The sequence below is a fragment of the Euleptes europaea genome, chromosome 13, assembly GCF_029931775.1.
Source record: "Euleptes europaea isolate rEulEur1 chromosome 13, rEulEur1.hap1, whole genome shotgun sequence".
Lineage (NCBI taxonomy): Eukaryota > Metazoa > Chordata > Lepidosauria > Squamata > Sphaerodactylidae > Euleptes > Euleptes europaea.
In genome coordinates, this window is record NC_079324.1 from 12102654 (window position 1) to 12122101 (window position 19448).

Here is a 19448-nt window from a genome sequence, read left to right on the forward strand (position 1 = left end):
TGCCGTCTAGGGTTGCCAGTACCCCCTCTCCTCCAGCAGGAGATTTCTGGGGCAGAGCTGGAGCGGGGATCGCACACGACGTGATTATGGCACTTCCAGTTTACACCTGGAAGCGCCGCACCGCAATGGGCTGCTTCAGCACTCAACCCCCCCAAAACGCTAGTAGCCAGTTGCGATGCGGTGCTTCCAGGTATAAACCAGAAGTGACGTCATTGCATCACATGTGTGATCCCCACTCCTGAGCCAGCTGATGGATTGGTGGGTAATTGCCCACCAATCCAAGCGACCTGGCAACCCTACTGCCATCACATGTATGATTGGGAAACTCACCTTCCAAAGTGCTACGGAGAACTTTGGTGGGAGGGGCTTTATTTCTAAGCAGAAATGACCATGGGGGGCGGGGGCTGTTTGACATACTGTGGGGCTCCACATGTACTGGGAATCATGGTATGAAGAATACATGGAGCCCAACAGCAGGGCAAGCAGCCCTCCCTGTGGCTATTTCCCCTCCGGAAAATGACGTGGTAGGGAAGGCTGAAGTTCTTCCAACCCCATGCAGTGCTCCAAAATCACATTAAGGAATAAAGCACTTTAAAAAGTGAGTTTTCCGATCCTATGTAAGGCCTTTTATGCAAGGGTTGTTTCCGTGGCGATAACCCCCAACTACTTTGGGGCTTCGTTTTCATTATGCACGTTTTTCCCGACCTTTAGAAGTCACTTCGATCTCCCCCTGCATTTCCCCCGCGTTTTCTGGGTGCTGTTTCCTAAGCTATGACACATTTAAGAGACCCCACAGCATCACCAAAAAATGTAAAACTTGAAATTTAATTTGTTTTGTATTTAAGAGGTTCGTTGTAATCTGAGGCCCTAAACTGTAAATTATTTAGTTTGTGCATAAATCAAAGAATCACAGAGTTGGAAGGGACCACCGGGATCATCTAGTCCAACCCCCTGCACAATGCAGGAAATTCACAACTACCTCTCCCCCACACCCCCAGTGACCCCTGCTCCATGCCCAGAAGATGGCAAACAAACCTACAGGATCCCTTGCCAATCTGGCCTGGAGGAAAATTGCTTCCTGACCCCAAAATGGCACTCAGCATTACCCTGGGCATGTAAGAAAGGGTCACGAGAGCCGAACACTGATGTAATCCTTCCTGCCCTCCCTCTCATGACCTGCCTAACTTCACAGAATCAGCATTGTTGGTACATGGCCATCTAGCCTCTGTTTAAAAACCTCCAAAGAAGGAGAGCTCACCGCCTCTAGCTATGGAGTAAGTCTCATTGAACTCAGTAGTATTTACTTCTGAGAATACATGTTTAGCATCTCAGTGTGTGATACATACACTGCTGGGCCAAATACTGGTTGGCCAGAGGCTGCTAGGATTCTTTGCAGACTATTTATTATTTATCTATTTTATTTAAAACATTGCTATGCCACCTTTCCACCCAATTCAGGGTTCCCAAGCGGCAAACAGGAAAACATTAGAGGCGTTAAAACGCATGCAAGATACAAATATTCACATAAAACATTTAAAACAATTTAAATGTAATATAATATCAACTAGGTAGATCCCGTTAGGATCCCACAAGGCACTTTTTAAATTCTTACATATTAAAGCAAGAGTGCATACTCACTATTACTTTACAGGGATCGGTTAAGCTTTATCTGTGAAGAGATCCTGAGTAGGCAGTACACACTTTGAGAATATTTTCAAAAACACAACTGGTGGAATTGGGGAAGGTCCTCATTAATAAACCCAAGACTGAAGTCATATTCCCCAATCCTTTAATGAGATACATCAGGTTTCATTTAGGTAGATTTGATCTACAAGGCGGGCACAGTGAGTAAACTGACTACTACAAGCATTTCTAATTTTCTGTGAAGAAGAAGGGTTTTTATATGCCGATTTTCTCTACCTTTTAAGGAGAATCCATCCGGCTTACAATCTCCTTCCTCTTTACACAGCAGACACCTTGTGAGGTAGGTGGGGCTGAGAGAGCTCAAAGAGAACTGTGTCTAGCCCAAGGTCACCCAGATGACCTCATGTAGGAGTGAGGAAACCAATCTGGTTCACCAGATTAGAGTCCGCCACTCATGTGGAGGAGTGAGGAATCAAAAATGGTTCTCCAGATTAGAGTCCACTGCTCTTAACCACTACACCACGCTGCCAAAGGGTGGGCAGAAAGTAGATCTTAGTGGAGAGTTGGTCAATTTCCAGTAGACTACATCCTGTATGCTTACAAAGAACATTGGCCTAGGTGGATCTTGGTCACTTCTAGCCATGTTTCTCATGGTCTTAAGCAAGTGTGCATGATTTAGGTTCACTCATGATAGATTAATTATGTCTTAACTAGTAGGAGACTTCTGGTGTGCTCTCTTGCTTTTAAAACCGAATAATCTTTAGCAGTACACTAGGATTCTATTTCCCCCCCCCCCCAAAGAGTAGGTCATGCAAGTCTGAGGCCAACCCACCCTGGTCTCTGCACAACTGGTCCGGACTTGTTCAAGCCGTGACAACCAGATGAGTGATGACCTTGAATTTCATTCATGCATTGGATAATAACCAACCTTTACTGTAACTTCTTGGGGAAATTTCAAAATTCCTATGTCTCACCTGACGAGAAATATTGGCAGATCAGTTCACTGAGGCTGGAGATGAGAAGGATTTTTTAAAATACGGTACGTTTTGTATTGAGCTGTTCTTAAAGCATTTCATAATGGAAAAAAAAATTAAAAGGTGCTTTTGGAATATTAGAGATGCCTAAGAAAACAGTGGCTTGGAACCAAGACAGTTGGAATTAAGAGGTAAATTATCCTCTTGGCTCATAGTTGCCCATCCAGTTCAACTTGCTTTGGTTGATGTTGTGTTAAAGGTCCAGTTCCTGTAAAATTACAACCTCTTCGCTAATTTATTGTCATTTTAAAACAGAGGTTCGAAGAACAGGAGAACCTGGTGTGGCGGCTAAGAGTTCAAATCACAGCTCTGCCACGCAAGCCACCCTATATCAGCTACAAACACGTAATACGAACACTGGCCTACTTTACGCAGCTGTTGTGCAAATGACAACAGGATAATGTGTACTATGTTTTAACACTGACAGTTCTCTATTCATCATTATTAATTTCAAAGATACAACTACAAAAGGTAGAAGTATCAAGGTGACATGCAGAGCCATCCTAAGAAGAGTCTAAGTTGATTTAAATAAATAGGTGTGGCTGGGTGTAACTCGGTTTAGGATTGCACTGATACAGTGCGATCCTTAGCAGAACTACTGAGAGTCAAGGTGCAACAACAGAAGAGGCCCCATTTTAAACTCATCCACCTTTTCTCTGAAGGCGAAGGCAACACTGAGAAAGGTCTCTGAAGCTGAATTTAGTCGGTAGGCAGGTTCACAGGGGGAAAGGCAATGGTCATTTATACAGGGGAAGTCTGTGCTTGGTTTGCTGCACAGTTTTCTGATCCAAATTCTCAAACATCATATGCATGAGGGCTTCCTCTCCACCCCAAGAAATTCCAGGAGTACCTTGTGATTAATTATGCACATCCCCAGTGAATCACGGAGCTTCTGAGTCCTTCCTCCTTAAAATGCAGCCTTGTTGCAGTTTACTTGGAGGGGGCAGGTCAGCTCTTAAAGGGACTGCTCCCTGTCTGTGTGTGTGCTTTTGCAAAGCTGGGTATTCTTCCCCTTCTTTCTTCAACAGCTCCCTGCCAAGAGCTGCCTTCCAGCCTCTCTTCAGTTGATGTCTTCCTGCACATTTCATGAAGGTTTCACTCCCTCTTTTGTGCTTCGCTTTGAGGGGAGGGGTTGGATGGGAGGGAGAAGCCAGAATGGACGTGGGGAGAGAAACCCTGAAGTTAGGACTATGCATGAAAATGACAGGGATTTGCCTCTCTCTTGCCTCGAAGCTGACTTTAAATTAATTATAAAACAGCATCCTAGAACTATGGGGAAAGAACGAGGTGGGAGCAAAGTGACTTCTAAAGGTTAGTAAAATCATGAATAATGCAAAGGAAGCCTCGAAGCAGTCCAGCAGGGATTGGGAGCTAAATACCCCTGCATAAATGGTTAATGTCTCATATACTCTGGTCCTAAAGCTAATAAATTCAGCCCAGAAGCGAACCAGAAGCCAGCACAAAGCTTTTAAGGTTGGCAAGATGTCTTCTTTATAAAGCACACCCAAAGGAAATTTTGATGCCACATTTGGTAGCAACTGAACAGCCTTCAAAGGCAGCCCTATGAACAGCAGACTGCAGAGATCTAACCCGGATGTGATCCCCCCATGTTTCAGCCAGGATGTGATCAGGTCTAGGCATGCTTTTTGAGGGAAAGCGACAGCTGGTGAACCACCTAAAGGAGACAGGCCCCACTGAAGAGACCAATGCCTCTATCTACAGACATGGATCTGCAAGTGCGCCCCCCCCCCAAAGCTGTGAACCTGCATTTTTAGAAGAAGTGAGGTTTCATCTGGGACAAGTTGAAACCTCCAACCCCAATTGGCGCTATGGATTAACAGAACATCAGCAGTATAGGCCAGTTTCCCTAGTGGCGTAAACAGTGGCTACTCTGGACCATTTCAGGCCAGGAAAATGGTGCAAAGGGAAGGCTTAAGGCCCTGCCCAATCATGCCCCCACATGCCTGGGAACTGAGCTCCCACCATGGAACTCCAGGCACACACATCTCATGCACATCCTTCTGATGTCCACCTGCCCATCATGTACACTTGGCGGCATGATGGGATTAGTTCCGTTAGCAAAAGATTATACAATTTAACTTTAGATGGAAGAGGGAGAGGGGGAAGTCATTTGATTGTTAAATTAGAAACACTATTTGTTTTTCTTTTTATTATTAATATTACATTGTTTTTGTTGATATATTAAATGAAGAAAAATAAAAAAATATTTTAAAAAAATGTACACTTGGCGGCATGTGAACCAGCCCTGTCCAACTTCTGCTTATTTGCCCCCATTCAGGCCTACAGATGCACCCATTTGGGGCCTCTTAAATGCAGTCAAAATGCAAACAGGGCTTAGATTTACAGCTGCAACGGAGATGGTGACAAAGAGAATTCAGAATTGGCTAAAGATGGAGCGTTGCATGGTGCCGGCACTCTGCCCGGCAACCGCATGCAGGATGAGTGGAGTGACTGCTGGCTGCAAGGCTGCCTATTTCCTTCCCATAAGCTTGACTTGAAACTCAAGCACATGTTACAAAGACATCACAAGTCATCCAAAGGAAGCTCAGTTCCTTTAGCCCTGGAACTTTCCCTGGAGAACATTTTCATCGGCCCAAAACAAGAGTGCGGCTGCTGACTGGCTAGCATCTGTAGCGCAGGCTGCTACTGTCAGTGGGGCCTACTAGCCAATTGGCAGGATACTGGCTAAAATACTCCCTTAGAAGCTCCTTGATTCCTAAATCTTGAGCAGCATAATTCTATATCTATTGTTTGAGGGTTATAAGGACTGAGATAAATTTTGCCACCGCCAGTGTAACCTTAGGATTGCTGTCACTTAATAAAGAGGGTATTAGCTCAGACACAGAGTTACTAGTCCAATCTGCTAGAAGAGGAATAATATATCTTGATCTTAAAGGTAAAGGTAAAGGTCCCCTGTGCAAGCACCGGGTCATTCCTGACCCATGGGGTGATGTCACATCCCGACGTTTTCTAGGCAGACTTTGTTTGTGGGGTGGTTTGCCAGTGCCTTCCCCAGTCATCTTCCCTTTACCCCCAGCAAGCTGGGTACTCATTTTACCGACCTCGAAGGATGGAAGGCTGAGTCAACCTTGAGCCGGCTACCTGAAACCGACTTCCGTCGGGATCAAACTCAGATCGTGAGCAGAACTTTTGACTGCAGTACTGCAGCTTACCACTCTGCGCCACAGGGCTCATATCTTGATGTTAGATCCTCATAAAAAGGACATTCCAGGAGCACATTTGGTAGAGAATCAATTGAACCAGAAGAACATGCGCAGGGTAGGTTCATGTATCTACCTTGCATAACCATAGAAGGGTTAGCATTCAGTCTAGCAAGAGAAAAAGCTCTTAAGAAATGAGGGGTTGTCAAGAAATAGGTATAGGAATCAAATAAAAAAACTAGTGCCTCCAGTAGGGAGTTAGCAAAGAAAGAAAAACGTCACTTATGGCTAATAGATCCAGAGCATACTCAGGAGGTAACCAACAACCAGTGTAATCCAATTTACTTCCTGAGTATGCTCTGGATTTATTAGCCATAAGTGCCGTTCTTCTTTCTTTGCTAAGAAATAGGTATAAGCAGGCAAGCTACGTGGAGGAGGAATTCCGAAAAACAGACGAGCAAACACGACAAGCACGAAACCATGTGCTAACATAATCTCTTTAATATGCTTTTTTATTTCAGAGAAGGCCTCTGATTTATTCATTTCCCTGCTTCTACAACCACTTCTCGATGGATGCTGGTAAGAGAAGACCTCCTGCTTCCCATGATTGATCCACTAACTGGAAATTCCAAGCAGTGAACAGCCTTAGTGGCAGCCATTGACTATACAAGCTCAATTAGCTAAATAATTATGAGCACCTGTGAACCCTGCCAAAAAAAAAAAAAAAAACCTACCTGCAGAAAAGATCAGCCAATGCCTTCTGCAGGAGTCTTTACTTTGGTTCCTGCCTTTCCCAACCAGCATTTCCTGGGGGTGGGTAATTTGGTGGCACCTGTCCATCAGACCTCTCGCCACTGCCTATTCCCTTGTTCCATGGTGTCAAGGAAATGTGTTCTCCACAATTCCTTGTTGCTGCTGTCTTTGGTTCAGGCTCTCTGGCCTGCTTATTTGTGATATCAAACTCTGGGCATTCTGGAATGTAAGCTCTCAATTTACAACTGTGGGAACGGTTTCACTTCTAAAGAGATAGCATCCAGCTGTGAGACATTTACGACCTTCTTCCTGAATCCTCCCTAAATTGAAGGTCAATTAGTTGCCAAGGAAATAACCCTCCCAATTAGGCTCTTATCTTGTCACAGAGAGGCTCCCGTCCAGGTGATTTGGGTTTCTGCAGGCCCTTCTCACCTCTGAACCCTACTGATGCAACCTTTTGGTCACTGTTTGATATATCATTAATCACCTGGGTTGTGGACATCCTCGGAATCTTATTGGGTCTTGTGAGCTAACCCCACTGAGGTTCTAGGGGATAAAAGTAACCAGTTTTTAGCCACAGAGTGTGGTTGTCTGGACATGCAGGCGACATGTCAGACTCCATCAAAAACCCATTTGATTTCTTGACTATTCTTCTGGGGCGGGACTCTGCCACATTGAACTCTTGGAATGCTTATTGAATGCTGGACTGATGTGCAACATCCTTTTGGAACTAGTAACATTGTGCAACTTGCTTATGCCTATATGCCAAACTCTTGAACCTAAGAACCCTACTGTGTAGTTAGCTGCTTAAAAGCCTTTGTTATTTTGCTGCTCCTTGCTTCACGAATGTTTTGCCTTTCTGTAACGAGCACAGACTTTTGAATAAATCTTTAAAATATATTCCTGTGTGGTTTCTGACTTTAGTTGGCTTCAAGCTCTAAATCTAAGTGCCTTGTTGATTTGGGGTCCGCTAACCAAACTCAAACCGTTTGCTTTTGTAGCTTCCCCTTGCTGAGGGTCCTACCCTGCAAGGTGAGTGCTACTTGCTAATTGGGCACCAGCAGGCAGAGTCTTCCCTTATCCTCTGCCTGGGGCTAAACTGGTTTTTAAGGGCTGGTGGCAGTTTACCCACTGGTCTAAGGAGGCCCCTGTGCCCAGTGTCATGCTAATATGTGGATTTGCTAGCCGCCTTAAGCGAGTGACCAGGTGCGGAGGCGCCTGTGCTCCGACACATGGTATCATGATGATGATATCCTATCACCATTGGGTAAGCCAAGGGGGCAAGGGGTTAAAAATTTAAGGCAAGCTGTGCTTCTCTTTACTGGTAAAATACCTCCCAGCAACCTTTGGCAGCTGACAATAACAGCACAAAGAAGCTTTTGTTTGTATATAAATAATATTCCTTGTTTTTTTTTTCTATTTTAAAAATGAACCTGGAAAAACGTCATTCCTATCTGTGAACTAAAGAACACGGCTGGATCGCAGACGGAGGTATTCAAATGCATGCAGTTTTGGAATGACTTTGGTGGTTTAAGCAAATTCTGCACTGTCAATTTTGTTAAACAAATTGTTTCTTGTGGAAATGCAGACTGTGGAAGGGCTGGACTGCAGTCCTAAGCAGAACTGTGCTCTTCTAAATCCACAGAAGTCAGTGGGTTTAGATGAAGGCATCATGCTATGGATTTATAAGGGTGCAACACTGTTCAGGATTGCACTGTTGATCTTCATGCCTTCAGTGTAGGGCTGCTGGACCATGCAGGGACTGGCAAACCCACTCCATACAGGTTCCCAGTGCTCATATTTTTAATTAGCCTCAAGCCCTTGTAGTTCCAGAGGCAAGGACAACATGTGAGCGGAGTACTCTGTCCAATCGCTGAGTGAGAAACAAACTCACTCCCACTTTTCCATTGCTCTAGCCAATAAGGGAAGTTGTAGCAATGACACACCCTATTACTATGTATGGGTGTGAAAGCTGGACAGTGAAGAAAGCTGATAGGAAGAAAATAGATTCCTTTGAAATGTGGTGTTGGAGGAGAGTGTTACGGATACCCTGGACTGCCAAAAAAACAAATCAGTGGGTTATAGATCAAATCAAGCCTGAACTGACCCTAGAAGCTAAAATGACTAAACTGAAGCTATCGTATTTTGGTCACATCATGAGACGACAAGAGTCACTGGAAAAGACAGTCATGCTAGGAAAAGTGGAGGGCAGCAGGAAAAGAGGAAGACCCAACAAGAGATGGATTGACTCAATAAAGGAAGCCACAGCCTTCAGTTTGCAAGATCTGAGCAAGGCTGTCAAAGATAGGACATTTTGGAGGACTTTCATTCATAGGGTCGCCATGAGTCGGAAGTGACTTGACGGCACTTAACACACACACACAGCGATGACTGACGTGCTTGCTGCTGCTCTTCCTCAGAAGCCTGAGCAAATGGAAAGGTTTAAAGATACTATGGTGCTTCTTGGGCATTCTGTCATAGACGCCAAGAAGAGATGCAAAGCAGCTGCTAAATACTGCCCTACTGATTTGCCTGATTAGCCAATAATTTGCTAACTTCAAGGACTGATGAAACAGGAACATTTATTTATTTAATTACTTTATTTAGAAGAAGAGTTGGTTTTTAATATGCCGACTGTCTCTACCTTTCAAGGAGAATCACACCGGATCTCTTTCCCTTCCTCTTCCCACAACAGACGCCTTGTGAGGTAGGTGGGCCTGAGAGAGTTCAGAGAGAACTGTGACTAGCTCAAGGTCACCCATATGGCTTCAAGTGTAGGAGTGGGGAAACAAACCTGGTTCACCAGAATAGAGTCCTCCGCTTTTAAACACTACACCACGCTGGCTCTCTTTATACCTCACCTTTCTCCCCAGCAAAGACCCAAGGTGGCTTATCCAGTTCTCTCCTCCATTTTATTCTCACAACAGCCCTATGAGGTAGGTTAGGCTAAGAGTGTGTGACTGGCCCAAGGTCACCTAGCAATCATCCATTGCAGAGCAGGGACTTGAACTTGGTTCTCCCAGATCCTACTCTGACACTCTAACCACTACACCACACTGGCTGTCTGTGTTGTATGGTATATGGTAAGCCTACTGGTGAAAGACATCTTCAAGAGATCATCAGAGACTGGAGTTTGCCTCTGGTTGGTTATTCCTCCTCTGCCACCCCTTAGTTGTTCTGGTCTTAGCTGATGGGAAATTGCAAACTGGCATACGTTTAAACACTATTGCGAATGCAATTGGTTGCTGGCCATTACTCTTTCTCAGAAAAGAAAGGAAGTGGAGGAGGGAAGATCAACTCCCCTGTTGTCCCTCCTGGCCACTGAGCAAAGAATGTTGTTGGGGAAAGTTCTGTGTTATCCTGTTGCAGTAAAGACTACAGAACGTGTGGTGGATTAAGATTTATTGTGGTGGAAGCTTGTAACTAACATCCACTAGTTTTTAAAGTGCCCCCAGACCCCTTATGAAAAAAAAAGATATATGGAATGGAAGAGAAAAATCAGATGCTTGTGGAGGGGGGAGGGCAAACTAAATACAATCTGGAGACCTGTGAGTGGATTCCTGACATGCAATTTAGCCGCAAAAAGAAGCCATGGAAGGGCCTGAATCGGACCTGTGGTGCTGGGGAACATTAAAAAGTAGTTACCCTGACTGAAATTTACCCTTCAGGGATTCTTATAGCTTTGACAATGGAAACAGACTTGTAATTGTGTTTTGTTTTTGGGTTTTTTTTGTTTTTGTTTTGCTAACCAGGGAAAAAAGCAACCTGAGGGGGTATTAGTTTTGATTTTAAAAAATGACTAACACATGGGAGGGGGGAGTTTTTCAAAAATTCCCACTGCCATGGCCCCAATCCATACTGCCCCCCTCCTGAAGGTTGCTTTAAGAGGCTACATTTCACAGTGGGTGATCCAGTCGCAGATTCTTAAAGTTATGTGTCTCTTGGACATGGGATCTTGCTATTTAATGAAAGAGAACACAAAATTCCGCGAAAAAAGTTGTAGCCCTAATGAAATGACTCAATGGTTCTCATAATTATAACCCTAGATTCCTGGAATCAACTGATCCAGCAGTTAACCTGTCTGTATCAAACATCTGTGGCGTCGCTCCCTCGCAAAGCGAATTAATCTGTCGGTTGGGCAGCGCCAATCAGCAGTCCCATAATATTTTTTGCCGAGGCTGCGTCGGCCTCCCTCCGTGATCACGCGAAGCAACCCCTCGGTGTTAACTACCCACAAAGGAACACTGATAACAAAGTGCCAAATGCAGGCCGGCAGAACTGGATTTGAGCCAAACCTCACCTCACCAAAACCAACTATATTCTCCTTTGGTCAAGTTGGATTAGTTCCATTTCACATTCTTGTCATGCATTTTCAAGCAAATCATAAGGAAAGAGGTGTGTTTTTTTTTGGCTGGGATGAGGGCAGGACTTTAGACACGCCACCGATACCCTTCATTGTACGGAATACAATACAGACAATTCAACCAAACTAGATTCCTGATGAACAAATAGTGCCATAGGATTAAGACTGAAGAACCGGAATACAATGAAGCAATCAAAAAGCTGCCTAAGGTGACAAAACAGGCAGGCAATGCAGGCAAAGAGCAGCCATGGAAGTGACATGTTTTTTATAGCTCAGACAATGGCAGCTCCACGGGGCAGTCTAAGGATGTGAAAACGGTTATGTGTCGGGGAGGTACAGCCGCTTCTCCCTGTGCGCTGTGGTCATAAACAGAAAAGCGGCAATGTGCATCTGGGAAGCACAAAACCCCATCACACCTGTGATGTAAAGTCCCCGAGTTGTTCACCTACAAACACGAGGTCTTTGTAATGTGTAGATGGAGTCTCAGACTACATCTGAGGCCTTAAGTTCAAATCTTTAGGGTCAGTTTACACCAGGGGTGGGGAACCTTTTTCCTGCCAAGGGCCATTTGCACATTTATAACATCTTTCGGGGGCCATACCAGGTGTAGATCTCCCGTGGGGTGGAGAGGCTAGGGTTGCCAGGTCTCCAGCCACCACCTGGAGGTTGGCAACCCCAGGGGAGGCCACCCAGAGAAGGCCTGCAGGGCGCCCCCACTCCCCCCTCCCAGGTGGGAGGGCAGCCAGCGGTGGGCCCCAGAAAACAAGGTGCCAGGGGGGCGCAGCCCACAGTCAATTGGCAAGGGAGGAAGGGAGGAAGGAAAACAGAGAAAGAGGAAAAGGGAGGGAGGGAGAAAGAGAGAGAAAGGGAGAAAGAAATGGAGAGAGGGGGAGAAAGAAAGAAAAGGACGGAGGGAAAGAAAAAAAAGGACGGAGGGAGACAAAGAAAGAGACAGAAAGAGGGAGGAAGAGAGGGAGATAAAGGAGAAAGAGTGACAGAAAAAGAGGAAGAGAGAAAAGCCTTCCCCCCCCCACACACACCCGCGCATGCCGGCCTGCGCGACCGGGCCCCAGCTACCCCACCTCCCCCGCCCACACACACACACCCGGCGGCACACGGAGCACCAAGCAACCGGGCCCCAGTCTCCGTGCACTCCCCCCCACAGAGCTCCGCGGCAGGGTTCCCGTGGCAGGGTTCCCGGAGCTCCCGAGGGCCACAAAAAATGTCCTCGGGGGCCGTGGGCCTGAGGTTCCCCACCCCTGGTTTACACCATAAGCACGCTCATGGAGAGGGGCCATGGCTAGGGTTGCCAGGTCCCTCTTCGCCACTGGTGGGAGATTTTTGGGGCGGAGCATCATGAAGGCAGGGTTTGGGGAGGGGAGGGACTTCAGTGCCATAGAGTCCAATTGCCAAAGCGACCATTTTCTCCAGGTGAACTGATCTCTATCAGCTGGAGATCAGTTGTAATAGCAGGAGATCTCCAGCTAGTACCTGGAGGTTGGCAACCCTAGCCATGGCTCATCCAGTTAAAGGATCTCAGGTAGCAAGCGTGGGAAAACCTTTTCTTCCTAAGACCTGGTAGAGCTGCTTCCTGCCTCAGCAGACAGTAGCTGATCCGGATGGACCAATGATTCTGACATGGTGTAAGCCAACTTCACATGTTTAACACAAAAATCTTTCAGAGAAGGGACTCCTGAGGGGGAAGTGAATATTGATGTACTTATACTATGGTCTTTTATGTATGGCTGTTTCATTTGCCGTTACCCCTCCGAAGACTTCGGGTCTTTGTTCTGACCATGCATGCCGTTTCTGACAGTCAGAGGTTGCCTCACTCTCCCCCCTGTGTTTCCCCATGTTTTGTCCGCATTTTCAGGGACCTGTTTTATCTTGAATTTGAAAACGTGGACAAAACAAGGAGAAACACAGGGGGAGAGCGAGGTGGCCTCTGACTGTTGGAAATGGCATGCATAATCAACACAAAGACTGAAGTCATCAGAGGGGTGACGGCGAGGGAAACAGCCATGCATAAAAGACCTATAAGGGGGTTGTAGATCAAATGAAGCCTGAATTCTCCCTAGAAGCTAAAGTGACTAAAATGAGGCTGTTGTACTTTGATCACATCATGAGTGGACAACATTCACTGGAAAAACAATAATGCTAGGAAAAGCTGAAGGTAGCAGGAAAAGAGGAATAGCCAACATGAGATGGACTGACTCAATGAAGGAAGCCACTGACATCAGTCTACAAGACTTGAGCAAAGCCTGTTAATGATAGGATGTTTTGGAGGTGCTTAATTCAGAAGGTTGCCATAAGTCGGAAGTGACTTGACGGCATATAACACACACAATACTATAAGTTGAAAGCCAAGAATTAGGGAGGGGGCAGTTGAACACACCCAGAGAGACCTGCCTCCTGTGATCTGCACAGCTCTGTCTGCAAAGATGTAAACACTTCCAAACAGAATCAAGACCAGGTTCTTCCTGTTTCCATGATAGGCTGACAGTTACAGACTGCTGATCGACCAATCCTTGTCACAGTCATGAAACCTCCCCAGTTTCCTAACAGAATTTCCCTCATTATGATTGAGCTTCATTTGCCCGCAGTGATGCAGCTCTCACTGGCTGCATGAGAACCTTACTGGCCTTTATTCTACCACTCCACTAAGCAAAGTTTGAAGCCTTCCTTTGGCTGGACTTCCTCAAGGCTAAGGTAGGATAGGAGCCCCATGGCACAGAGTGGTATGCTGCAGTACTGCAGTCCAAGCTCTGTTCATGACCGATCCCAACGGAAGTCAGTTTCAGCTAGCCGGCTCAAGGTTGACTCAGCCTTCCATCCTTCTGAGGTCAGTAAAATGAGTACCCAGCTTGCTGGGGGTAAAGTGTAGACGACTGGGGAAGGCAATGGCAAACCACCCCATAAAACATAGTCTGCCTAGGGAACGTCGGGATGTGATGTCACCCCATGGGTCAGTAATGTCCTGGTGCTTGCACAGGGGACTACCTTTACCTTTTGAAGGTAGGATACTGCCCAGTTTTGCTAGGAAGGGAGGCTGCCTTTCTTTCGGATTTTCTAGTTTACTGGACTCTATAACTTTTTTTTGACGTGTTGAGAAACTCAATCTCTGGTTCAGGCTATCTGGTTCAGGCATCTTTCCTATAGATTCGGGCTATTTCACTTAGGATAACTGTACCCCATCGATGATAACTTTTTTACAGAATATTAGCCGAATATACAACTGTCAGCAAACCTATCTGTTAAATATGAGTTAAAGAAACCCGACAGAGAGGGAATTCGTTTATGGAATGATTACTACCTTGTACCGGTACAATGCTGGCTGCGACAGATGTATTATAATGTATTTATGATAAAGCAAGCATACTGTACGTTTATTCACCTTGCATTCTGTATGGAGTATTTATTGAAAAAATAAAAAAGAATAATTAAAAAAACAAGATGGGAAATCACATAATGATGCACCATAGTGTTTGTGTGTGTACATATGGACTCTAAACAGACTCTAAAAAGCAAATGGACTCTAAACAGATCCCATAATGGGACAATATAGTTCTAAACCCTGAGAATGTGCTTGAATGGATGAAGAAACCATGTGTTTACAGCGAGAATAAATAGGTGATTTTACCCCACATATATAATCTGGGTATTCATTCAGGTTGGCCATATCCATCTCACAATCTCAAAAAAACCAGCCGTGTACAATTGTTGCTTTTTGAAGCACATCTGTATAGCAATTAAAGCCAGAAACCATTGAAATAAGCTGGGGTGGGGGAATACTTGGATTCTAATGCTAACACTCCAGTACTTACGGTCGGTGCTGCTCTGTCTCTTTCTAATCGAAACTCGAAGTAGATCCGGCCCTTCTAAGTCTTCTTGAAACCGCTTCGCCTTCACCTCATGAAACCATTCCCCAGTCACAAATTTCTTCTTCTTTTCATCCTTAAGTGAGTCTTGCAATCGCCTGAAAAGAAATTAAAAACAAAACCAGGCTCACAGCTGCAAGGATCTGCTATGCTCAGCCCTGGAAAATATTTTATATTTCACAAAGGCAGATGGCATTACAGTAAGTTTTCTCGAAGTTAAGAACCTTTTTGTCACCGGAAGAGTGACAGCAGAGTCATAACTCTGCTTAGCATCATTCTATAAAGCATATACATCAACTAGATGCAAACCATATCTTTACTTTGTTGTAAGCTGGATTGCCTATTGTATTATAAGCATCCCTCTGCCATGTCTAAATACAGCTCCAGTTGAGAATACCCTCAATTCAATTTCCAACTAGCATTCAGGGGTAATCAGATGGCCACTAGTTAAGACAGATTTAAAAGGGGGATCAGATTAATCCCTGTAAAATGAGTCCATCGACAGCTATTAGCGAATGGAACCCACATGTCCAGAATCAGTGGGTTGGATCCAGATACGTTTTCTGCTCACGTAGGGCACTTTTGTCAGAGTAACTGTGTTCCTGCTTCCCCACTGGTGTCCTTGAAAGGCTAGGGGGCAGGGGACCCTCACAAACAGCACGAGAGGCAAATCAGGGGTCTGTAGCAGGAAGAGGGAATTGGTAGAAATTACCCCATCCCTTCTGTTAGCGGAACATTTAGTTTGAATCCCACCCAGTGTATCTCAGAATACCGGTTGTGGGGATTTGGCTTTGGCCTCTGTGCTTTGTCTGTGGGCCTTCTGGCAACATTGGTTGGCCACTGTGAGAAACTAGATGCTGGACTAGATGGACTCTGTGGTGTAGTGGTTAAGGGAGGCAGTCTCTAATCTGAAGAATGGGGTTTGATTCCCACACCTCCACATGAGCAGTGGACTCTAATCTGATGAACCAGGTTGGTTTCCCCACTCCTCCACATGAAGCCTGCTGGGTGACCTTGGGCCAGTCGTAGTTCTTTCTGAACTCTCTCAGCCCACCTACCTCACAAGGTGCCTATTGTGAAGGGGCGGGGGGAGAAGGGAAGGCGATTGTAAACCACTTTGAGACTCCTTAAGGTAGAGAAAAGTAGGGTATAAAAACCAACTCTTCTTCTTCATCTTCTTCTTGATTGATTGATTGATTGATTGAATTTATACCCCACCCTCCCCAGCCAATGCAGGGCTCAGGGCGGCTTACAACAAGAGTACACCGTTATAGATACATCAATTAAAACATAACACATTAAATTAAAAACTAAACCCATTTAATAACTTGTTTTATAATTGTTATTGTTTTCATTAGAATGGGATGCCAAAAATGTGTGAGAGAAAATGCTTAAATCAGGAGTCCCCAAACTTGTCGAACCTGTGAACACCATTGGAATTTTGAGAACCAGTAGAGGATGCCCAACAAAACGGCTGCCATGGAGGACACTGTCAATCATAAATAGGTTTGCCAGGTTCCCACTGGGGGCAGGAGATTCCTCATTCCCAGAGGGTCCTTCCTGCTGCTGCTCAGCTTGGTGGTGGGAGAAAAATAAGGGGGGAAATGGAGGGGAGGGAGGGTGACAGGCAGCATCCCGACACACTGACGAAAGTGATGTCAGCACATTCCTGGGGACGCTGAAGCATTTGGCCAAAACTCTATGGTTAAACAACAGAGTTTTGCCGGAATGCTAGAACATCCCTGGCGATATGCTGAAGTCATTTCCAGTCGCACAGCGAGTGACATCAGTTAGCTGTTGGCGACTTCAATATATTGCTGGCAAGTGCCTCTGCCCTCCCTGTTTTCTGAGTCTCCTGCCAGTGGCCAACTTTGTGCTGGCAACCCTAATCATAGAATAACTGCCATGGGGGTAAGGTTGCCAGGTCCCTCTTTGCCACCGGTGGGAGGTTTTAGGGGTGGAGCCTGCGGAGGGTGGGGTTTGGGGAGGGGAGGGACTTCAATGCCATAGAGACCAATTGCCAAAGTGGCCATATTCTCCAGGTGAACTGATCTCTATCGGCTGGGGATCAGTTGTAATAGCAGGAGATCTCCAGCTACTACCTGGAGGTTGGCAAACCTACATGGGGGGCAGGGGCCAATCATAAAATGTTGGGGCCATTCATAAAATGCCAAGTGTCTTCCTACTATGGAGGTGGCTATTTTCAAATGGGTCCTCCCTGAAGACATAGTTGATGCTTTCCTTCTAGGGTTGCCAACTTGTAGGTGGTGGCTGGAGATCTCCTGTTATTACAACTGATCTCCAACCGATAGAGATCAGTTCACCTGGAGAAAATGGCCCCTTTGGCAACTGAACTCTATGGCATTGAAACCCCTCCCTTCCCCAAACCTCACCCTCCTCAGGCTCCGCCCCCAAAATCTCCAGGTATTTCCCAACCCAGAGCTGGCAACCCTACTTCCATCTGAAGCAACTCATTGTACGGTGACATGAAGGAAACTCAGGATTGGCTGTTTTGGGGAAGAAGCAAATGGGTACTAGGTATCCCATAAGCAGGCACCATTGGGCCCATGATCACCATGCTGGAGATTACTGGCATAAATAAATACATAAATAATTGCACGTGCTCAAATTCCTGCATTTCTATTCATTTATGTTGGAAGTGGAGTACTGTGCCATGTTTCTTTGTACAGAGCTTCAGAGGGGGCAGTAGAGCTAGCAAGTCTAGAGAGGTCATTTCCTGTACCCATCCTCTTGTTTGCTCTGATGCTGTCTCTGCCTACCTAGAATGCTACTCTAAGGGGTTCCTTCCTTCTGGCCACCTCCTCCTTACTTCTCTCTCTAACTGCCATGAGGGCAGGACGTGCTCTCCACAATCTCTCTCCATCCTAGCTTGACAGGCAGCTATTCCCTATTGTGAATATTGTATGCGCCTTGGGGGCAGAGAGTTGTCATTTTTGTTTTCTTGCAAACCTTTGAAAGGTACTATGTCGACTGATGGAACTCCGTGCACATCCTGAGAAAGAAATCTCTTTTAACTTGGAAGGCTTCTTGAGAAAACTGACTGTGGAAAATTCACCCTCTTATGATTCCACACTCAATCCCATAATGCCAGTCCCTTGGAACCCGGCAACCCGCCTCTCAGAACCTGCAAAGACTTTGCTACACACCCAGCCTACCTACCTGATCCGATCACCGTCCTTTTTCTTGAGCTCTGCATCCCTCTGCAGCACCTGTAAGAGCTTTTCATACTCATCCTCGGTCAGAAAGCTCAGGTCCAGCATCTTCCTCTCGGTGCCCCAGCAGCTCAGAAGAAGCTACTGTGGTGCAGAGGCCATTGAGCCTTGATAGGAGAACTTGAAGGATGTTGCAAGAAAGTCTGAATAAGAAGATAACGGGAACAGCAGGAGATGCTTCACACTAGCATGGTTTGGACAGGGCGTCTCTGTAGGACGCAGACTTTCACTTCCAAACACAGGTCTCTTCTTCTGTGACTTAATCTTCTCTCCGGCATGCCTGTGTGAACCAACCATTCCCTCCAGAGAGTGTCCCTTTCACTTGCTCCATGCACAGGAGGAACAATAAACGGGCCAGTCCAAAGCACCCAGACAAGAAGATGGCCTGCGGCTGGCTTGAGAGAGGACCGAATTGTCAGCCATGAGGTGACGCTCCTGCCTTCTTCAGCCAAGAAATCTGCCAGTCTGGTTCGGGTGCTCCTGCAGAAGAGAAAGAATGAAAAGGCGCACTGAGATGCCTTCTGAGATAAAAGCAGTATGTGGAGATCGCATGTGTACATTGGGGATGTTTACTTGTGCCTGAGCACATGACTTCAAACAAGCCACCCTTTTGAGACGCTGGTAGCTCTTTCCGGGCAAGCGGGTTGACATTGCGATATGATCTTAGTTTGTCCATTGTGTGGGGAGAGAAAGGTGAAGAGAGAGCATCATAAAATGTATTTTATTTTTGGCGGAAGAAAGGCAGATCTGAAAAGTCGATTTCTCCTGATTTGCCCAGTTTGTAAGAGGAAGATAAGGGAATTTCCTTTCTATGAGGATTACAACCTGAAATGATCTTGCTGCAAGCTGTCTGGCCAAAAAAAGCCATGATGATGGGTATAGATCCACATTGCAGCTACTGGGTTTACAATTTCCTGGAGGGAGGCACTTTTTAATTCTTTACCCTATGATGTTTCTCCCTGCTGAAAGCTTTGATCTTCAAACTGTTTTTAACCCTGCATTGGAAAAATATGGGCACTCACAAACGTCCCCCAGCACATGTAAAAACGAAACACCTCCATCTCCCAGAGTTACACCTGATCTCCAGTCTACAGAGATCAGTTCCCTGGGAGACAGTGGCTGGATTTGGAGGTGGACTCTATGGCATTATACCCTTCTAAGATCTCTCCCTTCTCCAAAGAAAAAGAAGAAGAGTTGGTTTTTATATGCCGATTGTCTCTGCCTTTTAAGGAGAATCAAACTGGCTTACAATCACCTTCTCTTCCTCTCCCCACAGCAGACACCTTGTGAGGGAGAAGAGGCTGAGAGAGTTCGAAGAGAACTGTGATTAGCCCAAGGTCACCCAGCTGGCTTCATGTGAA

The 19448-nt window shown here is 45.8% G+C and overlaps 1 protein-coding gene across 1 annotated transcript in view; it reads right to left on the minus strand.

Moving 5' to 3' along the window:
* The window catches only part of LOC130485810 (synaptotagmin-like protein 4), a 60545-nt gene extending 42355 nt beyond the window's left edge, over window positions 1-18190 (minus strand). The window contains exons 1-2 of the mRNA XM_056858957.1: window positions 18035-18190; window positions 14801-14952 (exon numbers count right to left, since the gene is read on the minus strand). Coding sequence (XP_056714935.1) covers window positions 14801-14952; window positions 18035-18135 — 253 coding nt within the window. The 5' untranslated portion in view covers window positions 18136-18190. The remainder of the gene's footprint in view (window positions 1-14800; window positions 14953-18034) is intronic.
* Window positions 18191-19448: the final 1258 nt, after the last annotated feature.